At 42.2% G+C, this 23,979-nt stretch overlaps 1 protein-coding gene across 1 annotated transcript in view; it reads left to right on the forward strand.

The window, feature by feature from the left end:
- Positions 1-23,979, forward strand: part of HPSE2 (heparanase 2 (inactive)) — a 225,399-nt gene that overhangs the window by 178,808 nt on the left and 22,612 nt on the right. Inside the window, exon 9 of the mRNA XM_075612330.1 lies at positions 2,006-2,120. Within this exon, the coding sequence (XP_075468445.1) occupies positions 2,006-2,120 (115 nt within the window). The remainder of the gene's footprint in view (positions 1-2,005; positions 2,121-23,979) is intronic.

Raw genomic sequence — 23,979 nt, forward strand, 5'->3', positions numbered from 1 at the left:
GCAACAAACTGAGAAAAGGATTAGAGACTTAATAGTTAAATCAAAGTTCATAGCAACTACTTGATAATTGCCTCTAGGCAGCATTAATTTCTGTTTAGATGTATCCATTGATCACACATCCTAGGAGCATTTATTAGCTGAAAAATATACCTAGCACTTTTCCATCTCTAACATTAGGGGGGGATTTGTATCAAGCATATATTGCCCTTACATTGGAGGGAGGTATTTTGAACATGTGTCTCTTTAGGTCAATGCAGTAGGGGTGCACAAACTCTTCTCCCTGCGCCACCCTGCCTTCTCTCACCTCCTGCTCGCTCCCTCCCAGCTCCCCTGCCCGGCTCCAGCATCAAATGACGTGTCCCTGCGGTGTAATTTGACGCCGGCTTGCCATGGTGACGGGTCGCTGTAAGGTAAGTAAAGTTACAGAGGCCTCACGCGATCCCGGCATTTAATTTAAATTCGTGGAAGCATGGGGCCTCTCTAACTGCCGCGCCCCTCTCCAGAAAATCTTGCACCCCCCAGTTTGCACACCCCTGTAGTAAGGTACTGTTCTTTCAATACTTTGTGTGTCAATATGCAATTTGGGGAGTGTCCAAAAGACTTAGGGGCCTATGCAGAGAGCAGCGCTAGAATAAATTGGAGAGTTTAAGAAAAAGTAGCTTTAATGGAGAGTTTTATTCTCCATATGCAGAAATGGGCGAAATCCGCTATTTTTAGCATTACTGCATGTGGAGAATTGTAAATGAGGAGATGCGCGCAGCTGAAAGGGAGAAAAAAAAATCGCGCATTTTTTTTTTCCCTATAGCCGGCGAGCTCCTGCTTCTTGCCAACTTTAGTTGGCGGAGAAAATTGAAGAAAATCGCGCCAAAAACAGCCGCTAGATGGCGAGCGCGCCTTTCTGAATTTGGATATTTTTCAGACTGGCGAGATGTAGTTTCTCGCCAGCCGCGCGGCGAGATTTTCAAATAGAAAAAAAAATGGCGCTTTTTTCCTACCTCGCTATTTTCAGCTGTTTTTTGCGCGATTTTCGCCGGAAAATGGCGAGATTGTAAATAGCGCTGCTCTCTGCATGAGGCCCTTAGGGAGTAGTTAATAAATGCACATATATTATAAGATGTAACCGAAGACGCAGTTGTCCATAACTTCTTTTCTGCCAGACTTGAGTTGTCAGTGTCTCTGGCTGACACATCTGTGACACCTGATTATAAATATTCTTATGCTACACACCAACACAAGCAAAAATGTTATGTCTGTGCCTTAATATGCATGCTGTGTCTCTGAGCTGTATACATAGCTCCCTGTGTTCCATGATTAAGGCAATAAGGTAATAACAATGTCTAAGTCAGGGCTCTTCTGCTGTCCGTCTGTGGGCCAAATGTGGCCAGCAAAAGGCCTTGATGTAGCCCTTGGACTGCTAAGTTTATACTAGTTGCTTAGGCAGCTGTGCAGTTTTTTTTGTTTTTTTTTACACAAACTCACTTGTAAGTTTAGGTAATGGAAATATATATATGGTACAGATGTTATAAATGCTTGCAAAATGTTTACGTAGAATCATTTTTAAGTCTTTCAATGTATCTAAAATGACATTGCAGTTCGCTTGTGGCCCTTTTACTTCTAATATGTTTTATGATCTGGCCCTATGGAGAACTAGTTGAAGAGCCCTGGTCTAATCAGTAGTGCGACTCTTCACTAAATCTCAAACTAAGGGATGGGTTGCTCTGCACACTCTAGGTGCTGTAGGCTGTTGGATTGATACTCTGCTTCTCCCCCTGTTACTCAAATTAAACATACCAGTTCTGGCAAAGGCCTATGCTTTCTGTCAATGTAGAATATTGATGGCATTTGGAACTGGATCGCAGAATAGAAAACAGCCATTTTACAATCAAGGTTGCCTCTGTTTATTTCTGCTAATACCCCAACCTGTGTTGGGTCATGAAATGCCACTTCGACATAATGGCTCCTAGCCTTCTGCAGTGACTAATGCCCTCTCTCTTCCCTTCTTCAGGTGGCTGAATACTTTAGGAATGTCAGCGAATCAGGGAATTGATGTTGTGATCCGACATTCATTCTTTGATCATGGATACAACCATCTGGTAGATCAAAACTTTAACCCACTGCCGGTAAGACTATGATAATAATACTTTGTTCATATGCAGTGCCATACATATTAGAAAAATATAACCATAATGCTTCCCTGCCTGGGAAAGCTTATGGTGTAATTGGTAATGCCTAAGGGGATAATGTGAATTGCTAAAGATCACACAATACTTGCATTGGAGCCTAAACTACAATATCAGAGTCATTAACCCTTTTGCTCCCAGAAGGAACTGCAACACGTTGTTCTGACCTCTCTGGCAGGGAAGGGATTGATCACCGGTTCTTGTATCAATGACCGTGGTTCTATTGTTTTATTAAACTTTTTTTTCAATGTCCTGGTTTTGTATACCCAACTAAAGGTGTTTCATTTAATACAATAAATATCTGTATTCTGTTTTCCACTTGAGGACTGGAAAGGCCTATGACAGCTGTGCAATGGGGGCTGCATTTTCTGGCAGAGACTCCATATACAATCACATGTACTTATATCTGTACATATACCACCGATACTAGTTAGCCTATTCAATATTTGGCAAGGCTTATTGAAATAACAATTACATATAAATATATTTTTACATACATCATTCTTGTGTGCAAATGTCACATCACAAATGTAATAGGTTACCTTGTGTTGGTGGTATATAAGGAAATAAGGATGTTCCTTTCATATGGACTTTCTCACTCACTTTTCCGCTCTCTTTCTCCTCCAAACGTTAAGTAATATTTGGAAATCTTAAACATTTGGCGAACATTTTCATGAATTGAATGCACAGATATTAGCACGTCCCAGCTGGTCACTCTTGTCAGTATCATTATACTTCCTTGATTTGTTCAACTCTGCATGTTTCACTTTTATGTGCTGGCTCTTTCTTTTCCCTGCAGCAGTACTGAAAGATAAGCTCATATACCTTGTGTTTCCCTGGCATGTTCCCTAGGATTTTGGCTTCACAATACAACAGAAATCCTGGGTACAGAGTGTAGAATGCACTTCTCTTTGTGGCTTGTTTGAACTCTGCTTGGAAAAATGAACTTCTCCAGCTTGGTCTCTTTAAATGCTAATAGGAGACATTAGTTAATGTCAAAAGCAACATGTTGAAAGCAGATGGAGAGTGTTACCTCTAAAACTGAAACGTTACTAAAAACATGAGACAAAGTGTAACTCCTCATCTTGAAGAAACAAATCCACAGCAGAGGCACGTGAAGTATCATAAGGAGATACAGCTATACAAAAAATGTCAGCAGATATTTCGTGGTGAGAGCAGAGGTCAGGAAGTTAGAAGAACTTAAAATTGTGTGTTCCTAGTCCCAGCTGCGCCTTTGATTTTCTGGAGTAGATTTATTACACATTCACACCATCAGCTCTAACCTAATAATATTGGGATATATCCATGATCTTTTACTGACATGACAGGTCTGTGGGTTAAACCGCTTCCTTTTTTTTGTGTTACTTTTGAATAGAGATTTGGGGACCTATGTGTATCAAGCGTCTACATTATCTCATTACCTTTGCAAACGAATTACAGAGCAAATGGCTTTCACGTTCTTTCCTTTTACTTGCTGCATATAAATACATTTAGGTCACCTTAGAAAGAGATGGATGTGATTGCTATCATCATTATTATTAGCACCTATTTAATGTGCCAACATATTCCCCAGTTCCGTATAATGAAAGCATGAAGGGGGAAAAAATATAACATACAGAAGTGTCGCATAAATATTACAGTAATAACAAATACAGGTATAAAAGGAAGGCTCTGCTTTAAGGGGCTTAAAATGTGATAAGTAAGAGGAGATTGTAAAATATAGATCAGGAGTGGCCAACACCAGTCCTCAAGGGCCACGTTTTAAGGGCAACCCTGCTTCAGCACAGGTGGCTCAATCAGTGGCTCAGTCTAGCCACCTGTGCTGAAGCAGGGATATCCTTAAAACCTGACTTGTTGGTGGCAATTGAGGACTGGAGTTGGCCACCCTTGATCTATAGATATAGTGGGGGGAAAGCGGTCAGTGCAGTTCCAAAGGCTGCACTGTTGGCTGTGGAACTACCAGCTGGGAAGCTCTGTCCTTGGTATAAGATGATAGGTGTTGTAATAGAGACAGGAGGAAGAAGAGTAACTATACTAGGAATATGTCACATACGCTTCCTTGAAGAAATGGGGATTCCGAGTACCAGGTGGTGTAGCGACTGGTGTTGCGGGACAGGGAATCTCCATAGGTGAAGTATGGCCTGGGAAAAGTGTAGGAGGCAGGATTGGAAGAAGGTTTTGACAGATTAAAGCTGCAGACCAAGCAATATCCTACGTGTTTTTTTTTAAAAATAAATCAGTTCTGTACTATGAGAAAATATTTGTAGCATTTAAAAAAAAAAAAATAACAACTCTGAATGAAATGTTTTATTTATTATAATGTAACAAGCATTTTTTGTTTCTATAGCAACCATTTACAAAGTCACATCCCCTTCCACTTCTGAAACAGACTCTGGCACATGCCTTTTTGAGCCCCGCCCTTTCTCTAGCAGTGCACCAATTATATCTAGTGACTGCCTGGTCACATGATCTTCCCCACAGAACTTTGCATCGTTGTTCCTCTTCTGCTGCACTGACAGCCATTTAGTGAACCTCCGAGCCGAATCTTCGCCGATCGATCGGCAACTTAGCTAATTATTTATCATTGTGTGGATTGTATTGATGCACATATTAAAGGGGGAAAAAATTGAATAAATAAAAAAAACGTCAGCTTGGACTGCTACTTTAAGAGAGGAGGAAATCATTGAGAGGACAGAAAGCCTGTGTTGGGGAGAAGGTGGAGATGAGGTCTTAGATGTGTGGAGCGGCATCGTTGTGACTCAGTGGCTCAGTGAGTAAAGACACTGACTGGCACTGAGTTTGAAGCAGGGGAACAGGGTTCAATTCTCGGTGTCGGCTCCTTGTGACCTTGGGCAAGTCACTTTATCTCTCTTTGCCGCAGGCACCAAAAACATAGATTCTAAGCTCCACAGGGCAGGGACCTGTGCCTGGAAAATGTCTCTGTAAAGCGCTACGCAAAACTAGCAGCGCTATACAAGAACATGCTATTATTATTGTGGGGAGCTTTGTACATGAAGGATCAGTATTCAGTCCCATATAAACATAGTCATATACAAATAAATAGCCTAGGAAATCTGAGGAGCACTCAGAGAACGTGCAGGGATTGTACTAAAGCAGGCCAGCACAACACGCGGCCCACCCACACTCACTGTGCGGCCAGCACAACACGCGGCCCACCCGCAATCACTGTGCGGCCAGCACAACACGCGGCCCACCCGCAACTCACTGTGCGGCCAGCACAACACGCGGCCCACCCGCACTCACTGTGCGGCCAGCACAACACGCGGCCCACCCGCACTCACTGTGCGGCCAGCACAACACGCGGCCCACCCGCACTCACTGTGCGGCCAGCACAACACGCGGCCCGCCCGCACTCACTGTGCGGGCAGCACAACACGCGGCCCGCCCGCACTCACTGTGCGGGCAGCACAACACGCGGCCCGCCCGCACTCACTGTGCGGCCAGCACAACACGCGGCCCGCCCGCACTTACTGTGCGGCCAGCACAACACGCGGCCCGCCCGCACTCACTGTGCGGCCAGCACAACACGCGGCCCGCCCGCACTCACTGTGCGGCCAGCACAACACGCGGCCCGCCCGAACTCACTGTGCGGCCAGCACAACACGCGGCCCGCCCGCACTCACTGTGTGGCCAGCACAACACGCGGCCCGCCCGCACTCACTGTGCGGCCAGCACAACACGCGGCCCACCCGCACTCACTGTGCGGCCAGCACAACACGCAGCCCGCCCGCACTCACTGTGCGGCCAGCACAACACGCGGCCCGCCCGCACTCACTGTGCGGCCAGCACAACACGCGGCCCGCCCGCACTCACTGTGCGGCCAGCACAACACGCGGCCCGCCCGCACTCACTGTGCGGCCAGCACAACACGCGGCCCGCCCACACTCACTGTGCGGCCAGCACAACACGCGGCCCACCCGCACTCACTGTGCGGCCAGCACAACACGCGGCCCACCCACACTCACTGTGCGGCCCGCGACGGCTTTGCCCGCTTTCCGTCTTCTTCCTTCCCCCCTCCCCCACCGAGCCCGCTCTCCCCAGCACCCGAGCAGCTCTGCCCCTCCCCCCGAGCCCGCTCTCCCACTTCTCCTCTTCCCCCCGAGCCTACTCTCGCTAGTCTCAGAGGAGGACGGCAGGGTAGGAGTCTGCTGCTAGAGAGCGTGCGTGCTCACTTCTTCCCTCGTGTGCAGTCTGTGCCTGCTCTGCTCAGTCTGCTGCCCTCCGCCACAGCAACTGATGATATGATGTGAGATGCAGGGGGGGGGGGGAGAGGGTGATGTGAGATGTAGGGGGGGGAGAGGGTGATGTGAGATGCAGGGGAGAGGGTGATGTGAGATGCAGGGGGGGAGGGTGATGTGAGATGCTGGGGGGGAGGTGATGTGAGATGCTGTGGGACAGTGATGTGAGATGCAGGGGGGAGAGGGTGATGTGAGATGCAGGGGGGAGAGGGTGATGTGAGATGCAGGGGGAGGGTGATGTGACATGCAGGGAGGGAGAGTGATGTGAGATGCAGTGGGGCAGAGTGATGTGAGATGCAGGGGGGGGGAGAGTGATGTGAGATGCAGGGGGGGGGGAGAGTGATGTGAGATGCAGGGGGGGGAGAGTAATGTGAGATGCAGGGGGGGAGAGAGTAATGTGAGATGCAGGGGGGGAGAGTAATGTGAGATGCAGGGGGGGGAGAGTGATGTGAGATGCAGGGGAGAGTGATGTGAGATGCAGGGGGGAGGGTGATGTGAGATGCAGGGGGGGAGTGATATGAGATGCAGGGGGGAGAGTGATGTGAAATGCAGGGAGAGAGTGATGTGAGATGCAGGGGGAGAGTGATGTGAGGTGCAGGGGGGGAGTGATGTGAGGTGCCGGGGGGGTGCGATGTGTGTGGTTTGCAGGGGGGTTTTGTGTGTGCAGGTGGAGTATTATGGGGGTGAGTGAGGGTGAGAGATGGGGGTGTGAGAGATAGAGGGGGATTCTCGCAAAGGCTGTCGACACGGGGGGAGGGGGACAATGGAAACTGTTTTCCTGAGCCCCAGGAAAACAGTCTATGGCCCTGTCTGGTATGACCATTCTCATATCTCCCCCAGCACCCCTCATCATCATCATCATCATCATCATCATCATCATCATCATATATCTGGAGGGGGGAGTGGATATGATATGATGATGATGGGTCCTGGGGGATATATGATGATGATGATGACGATGATTATTATTTTACCCGTGTGGTCTGAATCTGTTTTCCTTGAAGCACTTTACAAGTTGTGCTGGCCTGTACTAAAGTGTCAGAGGTGCAAAATACGCACCATGATGTGCTAGTGTATAACACAGAATGTTACAGACACAATGATTGGTGCCGGAGCTACTGGAAGAGAAGGTGACTTCCCAGATACCAACGTCAAGGAGCTGGCATCTGTTCTCAAACCAGTTTAGTTCTCTTCAAAGACAGTTGCACTACCAATAATACATCTTGCACATCCATCTCAGGCAATCCACGTTTATTCAAAGAAAATATCTCTCATATGTACTTTTGTAGTTGTTTAACAGGGGAAACAGCTGCAATCTCAAACATGGGGATCCCATAAAGCCATCCTATGCAGAAACTGTTTTAGAAAGTTTCTTTTTCATCTTTTCTTTGCGGCTAATAAATTCTGCACCTTGTGAGGGGGGAACTTGGCAGAGAAGGAAGGTATTCTGTGTTTCTATTGGAAGGAATTGACAAAATTGGTCTAATGCACCAATCTGACAGAAACTGCCATTAGGGATGCGTAAAACAGACCTGGTTTGCCACATGAAAGAGGTAAAGGGGCAGCCCTATTTAGTACAGTACGGCACAGAAAATTCCACTGAAGTCAATGGGAGTTTCTGTGCAATAGTGCCCCTATCTGCACTGTTACAGCTTAACAAAGAATTCCCACAATTTTACTTATTAGTGTCCTGTGAATATATTTGTTATTACATTTATAGTGATATAATAATATCTTATATACTAATATGTATGTATGTATGTGTATGTAGATATATATATATATGTAGATATATATATATATATATATATATATGTAGATATATATATATATATATGTAGATATATATATATATGTAGATATATATATATATGTAGATATATATATATATATATATATATATATATATATATATATATATATATATATATATATATAATTTCTATTATATTATTTCTATTATATTATTTCTCTGGGTCTTCTGAAATTCAGGCTTATCACATACTTATTGTCCCTCATGTTTATCTGTTTTGCAATGATGATATCATAATTACTTTGAAAAAAAGAGAAAAAAAAAACCCCTGAAGAAATACACGATTCCAGTATAGATTCCCAGGTCCCCAAATTCTCAGCACTGAAAGAGATTTAGATAAGACCCGCCAAAGCTTTTTGTAACCATGGAAACATTAACAGTTTACAAATGATTTAAAAATACTCCTTTTCCTAATGTTACCTTTATGCCTGAAGCGTGTATTCCCATGATGTGTTATAATATTACGCCACGTGTATTACTGCTGTGATGCGCTATTTGCATGGGTGGCGATATAGAAATAAAGATATACAGATTCAGCGCTATGGTCGGTCGTGCGTTGCCAGAATGGGCTGGTCAACCGCGTGCAATGCCTTGACAGGGCGCGGTGCACCGCCTCGCAGTCGGTAACGGCCCATTGGGATTCACACAGCGGGGGGTCCCAGCGTCGGAATGGGACTCGCGCTGTGTGAAACCTACCGGGCTGCACCTGTGTGTAAGGGGCGCGCACTAAAGGTGAGTCTGCATCAGTCACTCTCCCTGGGCGCCTCTAACAGGCCATCGCACAGTTTTTAATTTTAATAACACAGTACTGTATGGAAGCTGGGGGTCTCCGGAGCTGCACCGCATTAATCTCAGCCCCGGGGACCCCCTGCTTCCCGAGTTACAGGACCCGTTACGGGGTGCCTGTATCTCCCTGCATTGTTTACATTTCCCGGTCACGTGAGCCGTGACGTGGGAGAATTTAAACATGGCGGGGATAAGGAAACCCCATAACGGGTTTGACTCAGTCTTTGACTGAGCCCCTGATTGAGCCACCTATGCTGAAGCAGGGACTGATTGGGGCTCCTGTGCTGAAACGGAGACTGATTGAGCCACCTGTGCTGAAGCAGGGATATCATGAAAACCTGACCTGTTGGGGGGAGGGGGCTTGGGGACTGGAGTTGAGCTCCAATGATCTACTAAACTAAACAATTTTAGCTGGGACGTTTCATTAACCAATTTATAACAAATTGCTGCTAACTGGATATTTATTTGCGTTTTCTGGTATTCTGAAGCAATATTATTTTGCCTGTAACCTTACAGACTGCTCAAGTACCTTTTCTTATTCATTTTACTGCAGTTTTGTAACCCATGTTATGGAGGTTGTAATTAAAGTTGGTTCTAGCTCACCCCCTCGATTCTGCTTGGAAACTAGACATGTTTTAAACGTTCCCAGTTAATTTTGTGGCAAGTGATGGTGTTGCCATTTGTGAATGTTGAAGTGAAGGCTATTAATTAATTTGCAGATTAATTAATTTGCAGAGCACTTCTTAATGTATTCATGCAAAAATTCACAAAATTCACCACATTTTGCCAAAACCTGCCAGTAACCGCAAATCTTTACCAATCGTTCTTGTGAATATCAGTATATTCAGGTTGGCATCAGCGCGCTTCTCTTAAAAAAAAACACCTGCAATTTCCTGCAAAGTTTTAGATTTCACTACTTTTTTGCCAGCCACAAATATCAACATTTTACCAAATTCTCAAACTTTTACCAATCTCTACTGGGAAACCAATTTAGAATGTTAGGAGCTTAGATCAGTGTTGTTAAAAAGTACTCTGTCCTTACCCAGTTCTGAGTATCCATAGATCATGGAGCTGTATGTGTATTACTTACTAACTTATCTTGGTTGCCAGTTTTCATAATCCCCTATGTCTTTTTATTTTTAAATAGTGATGCAATTAACTACAGCCTCGAGCATCCTCCCCCTCCTTTAAATATACTTTCAGTTCTTCTTGCTAGCGTTATGAAATCATGGTTACTAAGCAGCACTACCCTAAGGAGTATACCACTCCAAAGAAAATAGTAGTGAAGTGATTTATTTTCCATGTTCAAACACCACTTTACTAAATGTACTTTTAAGTAGCGCTTTAAAAACAGTTACTTCCATTCTGGCAAATGGCATCCCACAGCGTAAAGCCGTTATGGACAGGTGAAAATTGTTAAACAATTTAAAAGCTGCAGAGACCGAAAGAAACAGCAAGACCAGACTTTGACCTGAATCTAGGTGTAGCAGCTACTATTTTCCCGTGGGAGCTATCAGGAAGATGAAAGCAGTTGAACATACCTGCGCTGGGTAACTGTGATGCGAAATGTGAACCTCTCGCTACTTCCCCTGATAAAGACTTTTCCACATGTAGCCTTTGTGCAAGTCAGCGAGCTGTTGAAAGATGTGCAACCTGAACTACTGAATCAGTCACTGTTGTATCAAACGGGCTGGTTGTCAAGATGATGAGATATTAGACTCATCTCTTTGAGTGGTTGCTTCTGATTCTGAGATGCAGAATGAATGTTTTTTGTTTTTTTGAAGGGGTGGGGGAGGGACGGGCTGTAACTGTACGCTGTAGCATTTGCAGTAGTAAAGCTACAGGAATTATTCTCCAACATATTTCTCAGAGCCACACGTTCACATCTGGGCATAGGTTAATGGGGTTGATTGATGGGAGCCAGCTTGTCAGTGGTTATGACTTATGACGATTTGAAAGGCTTTGTCAATTGTGTCGGAGATGAATGCTTTCCTTTTAGCAATAATCAATCAATTGCTTTATTTGGGTGCCAAATCACCCAGACCACAAGGGGTTAATTCCAACAGGCAATGGGTTCTATCTAACGACGTAGAGAAAAATGTGTTTGGTTGCACTGCTCTGTATAGTTACATACAGTAAGAACCGTTTCTTACATCTGATGCAGTGTGCTAGGCTGAGTACATTGAAGGACAGTCAGTGTTGAGCTGTGCGGACGCTCCGCGATGAGCCCCGTCATCCTCAATGAGGATGTCTTGAGAGGGGGCTCCCGCAAGTGCGTCCGCAGGCGTGCTGAGGCGCAGGGATTTTCAGCCAACAGCAGATCCTGTTTCTGAGGGCGCTGTCGGCTGAAAACCTCCAATCAGAGCGAAGCAGCGTCAATGTCACGGCGCCGTGACGTTGGCGCTTCGCAGGCTCTTGGCCCAGTGATGTCAGTGCCCCGTCTCCCGTCTCCCGTCTGCTAGTTCATGCAATCGCTCCTGATTGCGCAGACGAGCCTCAGCGCGGAGGAGCGCGGATCCCCCCTCTATGGACGCAGCCTTAGACTTCCGCCACTTCAGAAGAGGAGGATTTCTTGAGGGCAACGAAAAGGCAAAAAGAGCGGTACAGAGACACACAAACTTTGATACATTATAATCCGTGCCCCATTTAATTATAATCTGTGCCCCGTGTAACTCTTTCCCAACTTCTTCTAATGACACTCCCCAAATCACAAACTGGGGTAGATGGGGAAAATTGGAGCAAAATGCTTTGATACAAGGGGCAGGGTAAAAATGCCAATATGTTTTGGTCAAGTATATAAAGCTTTATTGCTGCACTATAAATCACAGGGTAACAGTGAGATAACAGACTCATTACAAATAAATTAATGAAAGCAATCACATTTATACGCTATTCATTACTACGTGATTCAAGTAATATTAGTTATTTATATTAACCGCACCCCCAATCCATACTAATGTTCTCAATAGTTCAAAATACTTAGTCTGTAACATGCACCATGTCACCATATCGCCCAGATTTAACCAAACTATATTGCATGACCTTGGGTCATCAGCCTCCCATGTCATCATGGATCACTATCATTTCCACATCTGATTCTGATACATTAAGTCAGTTGTGCTCAACTCCAGTCCCCAACCCCCCCCCCCACAACAGGTCAGATTTTCAGGATATCCCTGCTTCAGCACAGGTGGTTCAATCAGAGGTTCAGTCGAAGACGGGGGGGGGGGGGGGAAGGTGCTTGAGGACTGGAGTTGTGCACCCCTGCACTAAGTGAACACCTTATATATTCTGATTTTGGTCATTGGTATCAGAATCTTTTTGGCTCATTCTTATTATGTGTCTGTCTTAGTATGCACGCTATAATAGGAAGACTGTATATGACAGGTGCACACGAATATTGGAAGATATGTTTTTATACAAATTTTTCTTTATTGTACCTCTGTCTTGAACGAGAATTTTTCTAGTTCCTGTGGCCCCTTTAATCCTCTATAGAGAGAGTTAGCTTGTCCTGCGATCCGTGTTGCTTCCTGGCACGGGATGCAGATATACTGTAGCTGTCCCTTCATCTCTGCCAAACAAAATGGCTAGAGTCTGCATAGCCTAAATTGATAACAACTATGGGGCACTCTCAATGATCAGATGCTGTCTGATGGTTTCTCTGCTTCTGATCATTTGAGGGGTTATTTTGGGTGCTGCATCTCTCACAGTCAGTGTTTTCCAACTCCAGTCCTCAGGGACCAGTAACAGTGCAAGTTTTAAGGATATCTCTGCTTGAGCACAGGTGGTTCTGTCAAAATTATTGAGCCACCTGTGCTCTAATGTGAGGATGGTCTAAAAAACCTGGACTGTTAGAGGTCTTTGGGGACAAGAGTTAGGAACCACTGGGGTAAGTTGATTGTTTATGGTTTCTGAAGTCTTGGAGAGTGAAATATATTAGTAACTATTATGAAATGAGGTAGAAAAAAAATGAATGGTCACTACTCCCTTGTACCGACACAAGCTTGATAGATTAAAAAATAAATTTTATTACAAAAAAAGACTGGACATCATGGATAAAATCACTCTGACGCGTTTCATCCCGACATGGGACTTTATCAAAGAGTACATGTTTTCTGATAGCAGACACGTCTATATAGAGGCAACCAAGATCTGATTGGACAGCTCTAAATCAGACTCAGCAGGTAACAATGATCACATTAGAAGCATATAGAATTGGTGACATATTAACACTGACTAGTCTGCACAGAAAAAGTCAACCATATGTAAATACATCCATATAAAAAAACACAAAATAAACAACAAAAAATTAAAAACAAAGAATATGATGTCACGCGCTATAAATAAATAAATAAGTAAACAAATAGTCATGGAAGCAAAATAATGAAAGTATCTATTGAAGATAATACATACTAAAAAGAAATGTATCATGAATATGAACTAATAATAATAACTAAGAAAATAAAGAATACATATTTTTATAATAACACATAACATAAATTAAATATATATCTAATTGAAAAAATGTATATATACCAATATATATATGATGTATGATGTGATAATACAACTTCAGCACCCCCCATTCCCTCAATCATATAGAAAATGTTTCAATTCCCAATCTGAATTGATTCCAAGGGGATGGAGAGTGCTGAGAGTGTATATCCAGTACATCTCCTTTTTATTTAATATATTCTCCCTATTACCACCCCTGGGGTGACAGGGGACATGTTCAATAGTAGAAAAGGAGAAATTTCCAATGCCCCTTCTAGGGCATTGGGAGAAGTGTCTGGACACTGGATGGACTAGATCTTTCTTTCTAATTAAACGAGTATGTTCAGCTATACGAAGCTTTAATGGTTTAATAGTGTGGCCCACATATCTGTGACCACATGCACAAAAGAGAACGTACACAACGAAACTTGTATTACAATTAAGAAAATTCTTAATGTAGTACTTTTTAACACCATTCGCATAGGTTATAAATTTAGCAGGTAATGCATATTGACACAAAGAGCAGTTAGCACAGCTATAGAAATCCTTTGGTATAGTTGTAATATTAGGACGATTTGAATTAGAGTAAAAAAGACTTGGTGATAGGTGGGAGGCCAAAGTCTTAGCCTTAAGAAAAGTGAATCTAGGTCCACTTTGTAATAAGGTACCAATATCTTCATCCAACAAAAGTGTATGCCAATGTTTAGATATAATTTTTTAAATTTGAGATGATTGTGAACTATAAGTAGTTATATAAAATGGACTGTGTGTAGTATCATATGATGACATCTTTGATTTTTTAGACCTAGATCCAGTCTTCCGAATAAGAACAGGTCTAAAAAATCAAAGATGTCATCATATGATACTACACATAGTCCATTTTTTATAACTACTTATAGTTCACAATCATCTCAAATTTCAAAAATTATCAGATCATCATGTACCTCTAGTTCACTATTCTTGCTTTAACCAAGAATCAGAAGGAAGATTTTATTATTTGTGAAGAGGATAGTATAACTATTGATTATATTATAGAAAGAATAAGATTGATCTATGAAGTGCATTAAAAGTTATATTAAAGTTGATAGTTAAAATGTTAGTCCTTTTAGTGTTAATACTAATTACAGTTGTGTTGCCGTTCTGCCCTGGTAGTTTAAAATAATTAGTTTTTATGCTGTATGTGGCAAATTGATTTTATATTCATATGTTCACTACATTTTGTATCACAATGGCACTTTGTTATACAGTATATTATAACACCTTTACATTGGTATTGAAGATATGATTTATTTTGTATAAACATTAGCACTTCTTAAAACTGCAGACCAAGCAATATCTTACATGTTTTTTTTTTTTAAATAAATCAGTTCTGTACTATGAGAAAATACTTGTAGCAAAAAAAGTAGTAAAAAAAACCTCTGAATTACCTTTTTAATGTATTATAATGTAACAAGCCTTTTTTGTTTCTATAGCAAACATTTACAAAGTCACATCCCTTTCCACTTCTGAAACAGGCTCTGGAACACCCCTTTTTGAGCCCTGCCCTCTCTCTAGCAGTGCACCAATTGTATCTTATGACTGTCTGGTCACATGATCTTCCCCACAGAATAAATCAGTTCTGTACGATGAGAAAATACTTGTAGCATTTTTTTAAAACAACTCTGAAATTACATTTTTAATCTATTATAATGTAACCAGCAGTTTTTATTTATATAGCAACCAGTTACAGAGTCGCACCCCCTTCCTCTTTTGAAACAGGCTCTGGAACACCCTTTTTGAGCCCTGCCCTCTCTCTAGCAGTGCACAATTGTATCTAGTGACTGCCTGGTCACGTGATCTTCCCCATAGATGCCATCTTTGGGACCTTTGGTCCTCTTCTGCTGCACTAACAGCCATTTAGTGAACTCCCAAGATGAATCGTCGCTGATTGATGACAGGAGAACGGAATGATCGGCAACTTAGCGAATTACTTATCATTGTGTGGATTGTACTGATGCACATATTAAAGCGGGGAGGGGGGGGAACGTCAGCTTGGACTACTGCTTTGTCTACAGCGGAGTAATGGCGTCACCTAATTTGCATAAGGCACAAAAATGTAATAGGATTGGGAGGGTTAAACACATATATTCACACACTTGTGTAAACTAACGGTTATCTGGCCTGAAGAAGGGTTAATATTGACCCCAAAACAGTGTGTGTTTTGATCTCCTGTATACTAAATAAGTGATGACCTCTTTAATGGCGGTGTGCGTTCATCTTCTAGTCTCATGAAGGTACGGTGCAGTCCCCAGAAGCAGAGTAAAACATGGTGCTGTACTCGGACAACCCCCTATTACCCTTTTATTCTCATTGATTGCAATGGTTAATTGTGCCCGCTTCTTAATACATTGGCTTTAATTAGAGCACCATACTATATGAATCTCTTCCCTTTCACACGGTTGCCATAAGCCGGCCATGGAAAACATGTGTTAGGAAATAAGTGGAACACCATTAACTACATTATGTAATAACACGTTGATCCTTTTTTGATTTATGTGTTGACATGAACTACTGTTTTCATACAGTAAAACATTTGTCATGTTGCCAATGTAAAAAAAATGATATGACATCTATGTTGACACAACAAATGCTGCCAACTGCACAGTCTATTATATTGATGACATAAGCTATTATTATAGTAAGGGAATGACAGTGGTTTGTTGTTACAGGATTTGTTGACCTCCAGTACTGTTGTAATAATACCCGACATTGTAAAATATGCCAAACGATACAAAAGTAGCAATGTAAGCACAGTACCACATTATCGCACTCCATGTCTTTCTTGAGAGAGCCACTGCCTAATAGTTTCTTGTGTTAACTATTTCTCCCCTCCTCTCCAAAGAGCTGGGCTCATCTTTACTAAACATTCTTCTGCCATAGGACACCTTCTGCCATAGGACACCTTCTGCCATAGGACGACACCTTACAGACCTTTGTCTTGGACGGGCTGTAATTTGTCTTCCAGCACTAGAAGCTGCCTCGTGGCAGAAGACTGCTTTGCAAAATATGAGCTCTAACGTTTTAGTTCTGTAAATCCCAAATGTGCATTATTATGAAGAGCCTGCAAATCCTTGGATTTTCTTCTGTTTTGACACTACTGGCTATAATTTTGGCATGCACATTTCTCGCTTACCTTTCTGTCTATCTCATAACCTTCAGTGTTTCAATATTTGCCCTAGTCCAAAATGATTACAATATTTGTAAATTAAAATCTCACATAATGCAACATATAAAAACAGTAACAATTGGTAATGCATATTCCTTAATTGTTTCCTTTTTTAGCCACTTCCTAAATCAGATAGAGCAAAATCAGTGATACATACAGCTTGCTGTATTGGCACTAAAGAATATAGAAATTGCCTCTCTTTACACATATCACTCTCAGTGTCTCAAATGGATTGGACTACTTCCAAGTCCTGGCATCTGCTCCTCTGCTTCACAGATGATTTATGCATTTTATATGCTGGTAATTAGGTGAGAATTGTTTTAACATGAAATAAAAACACAAACTTCTTTTTCAAACTCGGTAGAAGCGAGTATTGGCTAAAGTTGCTGTTGAGCATAGAACTGGTCATTTAGTTATGGAGGCAGGTGCTAATCCCTCCTTATAATGTGTTCCTCATGGAGTGGAATATTATGATCAGGCTTTGTCTTTTGTCATGTGTCAAATGGATATTTTTTGTGTGTGTGTGATAAGCTGACTTGTAGCAGGCCTTGCTGTTTGTGTGTTCCTAGCAGAATGGATTATTGCAACCAAACGGGCACTCACATTTTAGCCAAATGGAGACGATAAAACGAAAACAAAGCCATTCAACATCTTTTTTTCTCATACTCCGATGCAAACTCCCATCCAGCGCTTTACTAGTGCGTACACTGCAGCGTTCTGTAGCCATTCCAGCACTAGAGGAGTATTTCCCATCACTTATAAAGTCATTATATAAATGCAGCTTTATTGGGGCTTAGTCTGCATTTTTTAAACCCTCCTAAAAAAGAGCATTGGGTAAAAGACAGTGTTATTCTTTGAACTTAACTCGGGTCTTATAAAGTTTGTTTTGGTTCATGTCTATCTGTGTACCGTGATATTTTCACTGCACTGTTAGAAAAGGAAAGGCACAGAAATGCGTACTGCAACACAACCCAGACAAAAGATGTGACTTGTAATGTTAAGCAGGCTTTTTGATCTATCACTATTATACGCCAAAGGTCTTTTTAAGTTTTAAATAGCTTGCTAAGGGTCCAATAAAGTAAAGTCTACCGCTGTAGTCTCCCCTTTATTAGAGCCGGGCCTTGCACAAAGTGGGGGATGTGCTAGCTATTAAGGGTTGTGTCCTTTCATAAATTGGCCCTTAAATCTTTTCAACATCTCTTATCCTACAAACCCATATGGAACTTCACACTTCTCAGGTCCTTTGACAATAAGTTCACAGCCATAAAAATTAAATTCTGAAATATAAACTGTCCAACTGTGAATTTACAGGTCCAGCTGTCTAAAATGTTCTATTTGCATTTGGGCTCTTCATGTTTTACAAGCCTTGTACTGAAATGAAATAGCTGCCAGCATTCTCAGCATCCTAATTCATCTCACTTAGATTTGGGAAACTGAACTTCCACTTTGTATATTTAATCATTTAAAAAAAAAAAAAAAAAATCCTACTTGGGAACAGACATTAATAGTATGATGTTTAAAGTACGTAAGTAATGCCATAAAAGCTAACCTTCCTTTGGCTCTCTTATTGTATCGCAAAAGGATTACAATCTTTACTGTATGAACATATTTAATATATTGGCAGTATTAAGAAGAGTGCACCTTAATAGTGTAATTGAACATACAATAAAACAAGAAAAAAAACCCCATAAAACATTATTCAATAAAGAATTATTATGCAGAGATAAAAAAAAAAATGAAAATAAGCATTCCAACATGAATAGTAATTATCCTTTTTATTGCAGTCTAGAGGAGACGTCCTATCCATATGAGCCAAGTTAGATAAAACTTGTTATTATTTCCTCTATGGAATGAATTCATGTACTGTAGTTTTCCATTTACTTAATATTAATCTATTCGTTTGCATATTAATCTATTAGTTTGCATAACTCCAGTCGATCTAATTTCACCACAAGAAAGGTGACTTATTTGGGAATGAATACATTATATAAAGAATAGATGAGAGAGTGGACATTTTATACTATAATTCTGAAAATTGTTTGTTTGTCCAGCTCGACAATTTCACACGCTTGATCCTAGAGCCACCAAACTTGGCATGCTATCTAATAGGATCAAAATGAAGATTTGGTATGTTTGTAATATCAAAAATATTCAACTGTTGAGGTATATATATATGAGTTCTTCAGTATTAGGTGATACCTTTTTTATTGGACTAACAATTTATGTCATAGGACAAGCTTTCGAGAGTTATCCTCTCTTCTTCAGGTCAAGCAATACTGATATACAAAGGATTCAATGGCTAAAACAGTGTAGAGAGGGGAAAAAAAACAACAGATATTTACTGTAGATAAGGTAGGGTGTTAAATGTGTTTGAAGCCAGGGGACAGTGTCAAAGAAAGATGGGGAGGGGGAGGGATACTGGGGGGGAGAGAGAAACTGTGGATAAGAATAGAGGCAAGCAGGATAATTACAAGCAATTTTGATAGGGTGTGAGAAAACCCATGTCCGCATTAAGTCCTTTGGTTTTGGTGTCAAAGAGTCTTATCATTCTGAGTTCAAATGTTTTCCGTTCTTGGGTGCTTTTAAACATTCCATTGAGGATTTTGATTTTTAGATCATTTATGGAATGATCTGGTTGTGAGAAGTTAGGTCCCACAGGTGAGCAGTATCTTCCTTCTTCGTGATGGAGTATAGAGTGTCTGTGCATTTCATTCTTCCTTGTAGTTTTGGGCTGGTTTCCCCAATGTAGCAACCTTGGTCACATTTGTTGCATTGAATCATATACACTATATTCCTGGATGTGCAGCTGTATGATCCTTTAACATTGAATGTTCTATGGTTGTGACTGGCTGTCCAACAGGACGCAACATCATACTTGACAGCTACATACAGAGCTTAAGATCACAAGTTTCCTTACTAGCATCAACACAGCAGAAAAAAACTATGTACAACCTATCCCCCATGGAGAGATCTGCAATCAAGGAACTGCGCAACAACCACAACATCACCATTAAACCAGCAGATAAAGGAGGCGCAGTGGTGCTTATGAACACAAATAAATACATAGAAGAAGGCAATAGACAACTCACAGACAACACCTACTACAAGAAACTAACGCATGATCCAACCCAGGAATATACAAAGCATCTCATTCAAACATTCCCTAACCACCTGCAACCACAATTGAAGCAACTAATACCTGACAACCCAGGAGTTGGGATCTTCTACATGCTTCCCAAAATCTACAAACCAGGAAACCCCGGCAGACCAATTATAACAGGTATGGATACACTCACGGAACAAATATCAGGCTTAGTGGAGAAAATCCTCAAACCTTTAGTCAGAAGCGCCAACAGCTTCATACAAGATACCACAGATTTTCTCAATAATCTTAACAACATCAACCAACTACCATCCAACACACTGCTAGTTACCATGGATGTAGAATCCCTTTACAGCAACATCCCGCACAAGGATGGTATTGAGGCATGCCTGCATTTCCTTACAACATCTCCCCTGGATCAGAAATACAGCGCTGATGTAATTACCAAACTGATAGAATACATCCTCACACACAACTACTTCAGCTTCAACAAGGAAATGTACCTACAACTAATGGGGACTGCAATGGTTACCAAGATGGCATCGCAATATGCCAATCTTTTCATGGCAAATCTTGAACAAAGATTCCTAACTACATGCCTCCACAAACCCTACAAATACTACAGATACATTGATGACCTGTTTATAATATGGATAGAGGGTGAAGAAAACCTAAAACAATTCCACGAGTCCCTGAACTCATTACATCCATCTATTAAACTCAAAATGGATTATTCGGCAAACCTAGTAAACTTTCTAGATACTACAGTAACACTGAAAGATGGCAAACTACACACATCTGTATACAAGAAACCAACTGACAGATGCACTTACCTCCACAACTCCAGCTTCCATCCCACTCATACAAAAGAAGGTATCATACACAACCAGGCTATAAGATACTACCGCATATGCTCTGACACTGAAGCCTGTTTCTGTCATCTCACAACCCTGACCGAATCGTTCAGACAGAAGGGATACAAACCAAAGACCATTGCCAAAACTGCAATAAAAGCCCCATGAGAACACCTGCTACAATACAGACAGAAAGAACCTACCACACGCATACCACTAGTGACCACATACAACCCTACCCTAGAGGGTATACGAAAAATAATCAAAGATCTGCAACCCATGCTGACAGAGGATGCAACATTAAAAGAAATCTTTCCCAAACCTCCCATTCTTGCATTCCGGCAACCACCAAACCTCAAACAGAAATTAGTCAGCAGAAAACGTCACAACGATTTTAAAGACATGGATAATGGCACAAAACCATGCAGCAACAAACGCTGCAAACTCTGCAAACATATTTGCCAAGATCCCACAGCCAGTCACAACCATAGAACATTCAATGTTAAAGGATCATACAGCTGCACATCCAGGAATATAGTGTATATGTATATGATTCAATGCAACAAATGTGACCAAGGTTGCTACATTGGGGAAACCAGCCAAAAACTACAAGGAAGAATGAATAAGCACAGACACTCTATACTCCATCACGAAGAAGGAAGATACTGCTCACCTGTGGGACATCACTTCTCACAACCAGATCATTCCATAAATGATTTAAAAATCAAAATCCTCAATGGAATGTTTAAAAGCACCCAAGAACGGAAAACATTTGAACTCAGAATGATAAGACTCTTTGACACCAAAACCAAAGGACTTAATGCGGACATGGGTTTTCTCACACCCTATCAAAATTGCTTGTAATTATCCTGCTTGCCTCTATTCTTATCCACAGTTTCTCTCTCCCCCCCAGTATCCCTCCCCCTCCCCACCTTTCTTTGTCACTGTCCCCTGGCTTCAAACACATTTAACACCCTACCTTATCTACAGTAAATATCTGTTGTTTTTTTTCCCTCTCTCTACACTGTTTTAGCCATTGAATCTTTTGTATATCAGTATTGCTTGACCTGAAGAAGAGAGGAGAACTCTCGAAAGCTTGTCCTATGACATAAATTGTTAGTCCAATAAAAAAGGTATCACCGAATACTGAAGAACTCATTTATTCTGCACTATCGCAACTGGACTAACACGGCTATTTTCTGCTATATATATATATATATATATAAATATATATATATATATTTATATATTGACAGAAACCAGGGAATGGTAATAAATGCGATATATAGGGCTTCCAGGATACTGGACAGCTTCTATCCTGTTTAGGCTGCTGGAAAGTGCAGCCAGAGAATGGATGTCCTCCACCCCACAGTTCTGCAGGTGCTGGAACTGACTGAGGGATCCAGACCAGAGTTTGTCTGCTGCCTGATTTCTGTCACCTGTCCTGCTAATTAGAAAACAGGTATTTAAAGCTGGTTTCCTGGTTTCTCTCCCCAGGAGCCTGGAGGCAGGAAGACTGCCAGCAAATCTTCCCCCTAAAAGGGTAAATAATTTGTGTACTACCTTTGACTGTGAAGTTTGCTATTTTGATTTGTTGGAAGCGGGCAAGCCGCCCAACCCTAGTAAGGGTGATCCTGTGTCTAGTTATTGCTCAGTTGAGCAGGGTTTATTTTGTACATTGTTTTCCAAGTGTTGCAGTCTCAGTGTCTGGGACTGAATACACCAGGCAGAAGCATGCTTAAAGGAACATTGTCTCACATCTCCTCGTCTCACCCACCCTAAAAGACTTTGTTCTAGTGGATTTGGACAGACGGCAGAGCCCCCTGAGTAAGCAGTTTGTCACATATGGTGGCTAATGCGGGCAGAACAATAAAAGGTCTACGGGTAAAAGAAGTTTTAAAAAAAAAAGGATTTTTTTTTCTTGGTAAAACAAGATAGACGACGTGGTGAGTGCGTTGGTATGCAATGTCGCCGCCCAGCAAGAGACGAATGCAACCCAGCAACAGCTGCTAATGGCCCAGCAAGAGACAAATTGCTTACTGAGAGAGGAGCAACAACATTTCGCCCAGGTCATGCAGCAGGAACTCAGGGTCCTGAGAGAGGCTATCACTAAGGCCCCACTGGCAGAGGCGGCCCCAGCCTCGAAAATGACCAGGGCAAGCCACTATCTTCAGAAGACAGGTTTCAACATCACCCGAGGGCCCTATCCTCTCACTTTTGAAAGCATGGCACAGAGAGAGGGTTGGCCAGAAGCCGAGTGGGCCAGTCTAATTGCACCCTTCTTAAGCGGCGAACCCCAGAAGGCTTACTTTGATCTAGAGCCAGCCAAAGCTAACTTCTATGTAAAGTTGAAGTTGGAGATCCTTGCCCATATTGGCATAATCACAGGTTTCACGCATGGTCCTTCACGTTGGATAAAGCCACCCAATCCCAGATGTACGACCTCATCCACCTTGCCTGGAAGTGGCTGCAACCTGAGATCAACTCATCAAGTCACGTCGTGGAACGGTTGGTCATGGACCAGTTCTTGAGGAAACTTCCCTCCGCCCTACGCCGTTAGGTCAGCCAGAGTGACCCCACAATGCAGATGAGCTGGTGGCCTTCGTAGAAAGGTACAATGCAGCAGAGGAACACCTGCAACCCACAGTCCTGGAGTATCCCCACAACCCAAGGATCCAGGACTCTACCAGAGACGGTAAAAGGGTAACAGGGTTAGGGGGGGGCAAAAGAGCGGCGACCGCCTTCACACATCACCTGAAACACTGGCTCGCATACTAAGGGCAACAACCAACATGGAGAGCCACGAAAGGGCTCCAAGTGGGACATAGACTATATACCCAAATGTGTCAATTGTTATGAGAGGGACCACACGGCGAAAGCTTGCCCACTAAATACTGAACTAATGCAACGCAATAGCGTTGAACCTTTATTCTTTGTGGTCTCAATATATGGGCCCTAGCCCAGAGGATCCCTTGAATAACCATCTCTGGGCATTTGTAAATGGTAAGGGGGTTCGGGTACTACTTGACTCTGAGAGTATGGTTACCCTAGTGTCCGAATACCTGTTGCCCATTGAGGAAAAACAGGTAAACAGTTCACAAAGAGTGGCAATTTTTTGTATACATGGGAGTAATCATGAATATTCCACTGTTGAGGTTCTTATTGAAACCCAATTTGGTTCCTTAAATTTCAAAGTTGGTATAGTTCCCAAACGGGCACACAAAGTAATAATAGGGACCGACTTTCCCCATTTTCTAAAAATGTGGTCCTCCTCTCAGAATAGCG

Source organism: Ascaphus truei, chromosome 8 (genome assembly GCF_040206685.1).
Source record: "Ascaphus truei isolate aAscTru1 chromosome 8, aAscTru1.hap1, whole genome shotgun sequence".
Lineage (NCBI taxonomy): Eukaryota > Metazoa > Chordata > Amphibia > Anura > Ascaphidae > Ascaphus > Ascaphus truei.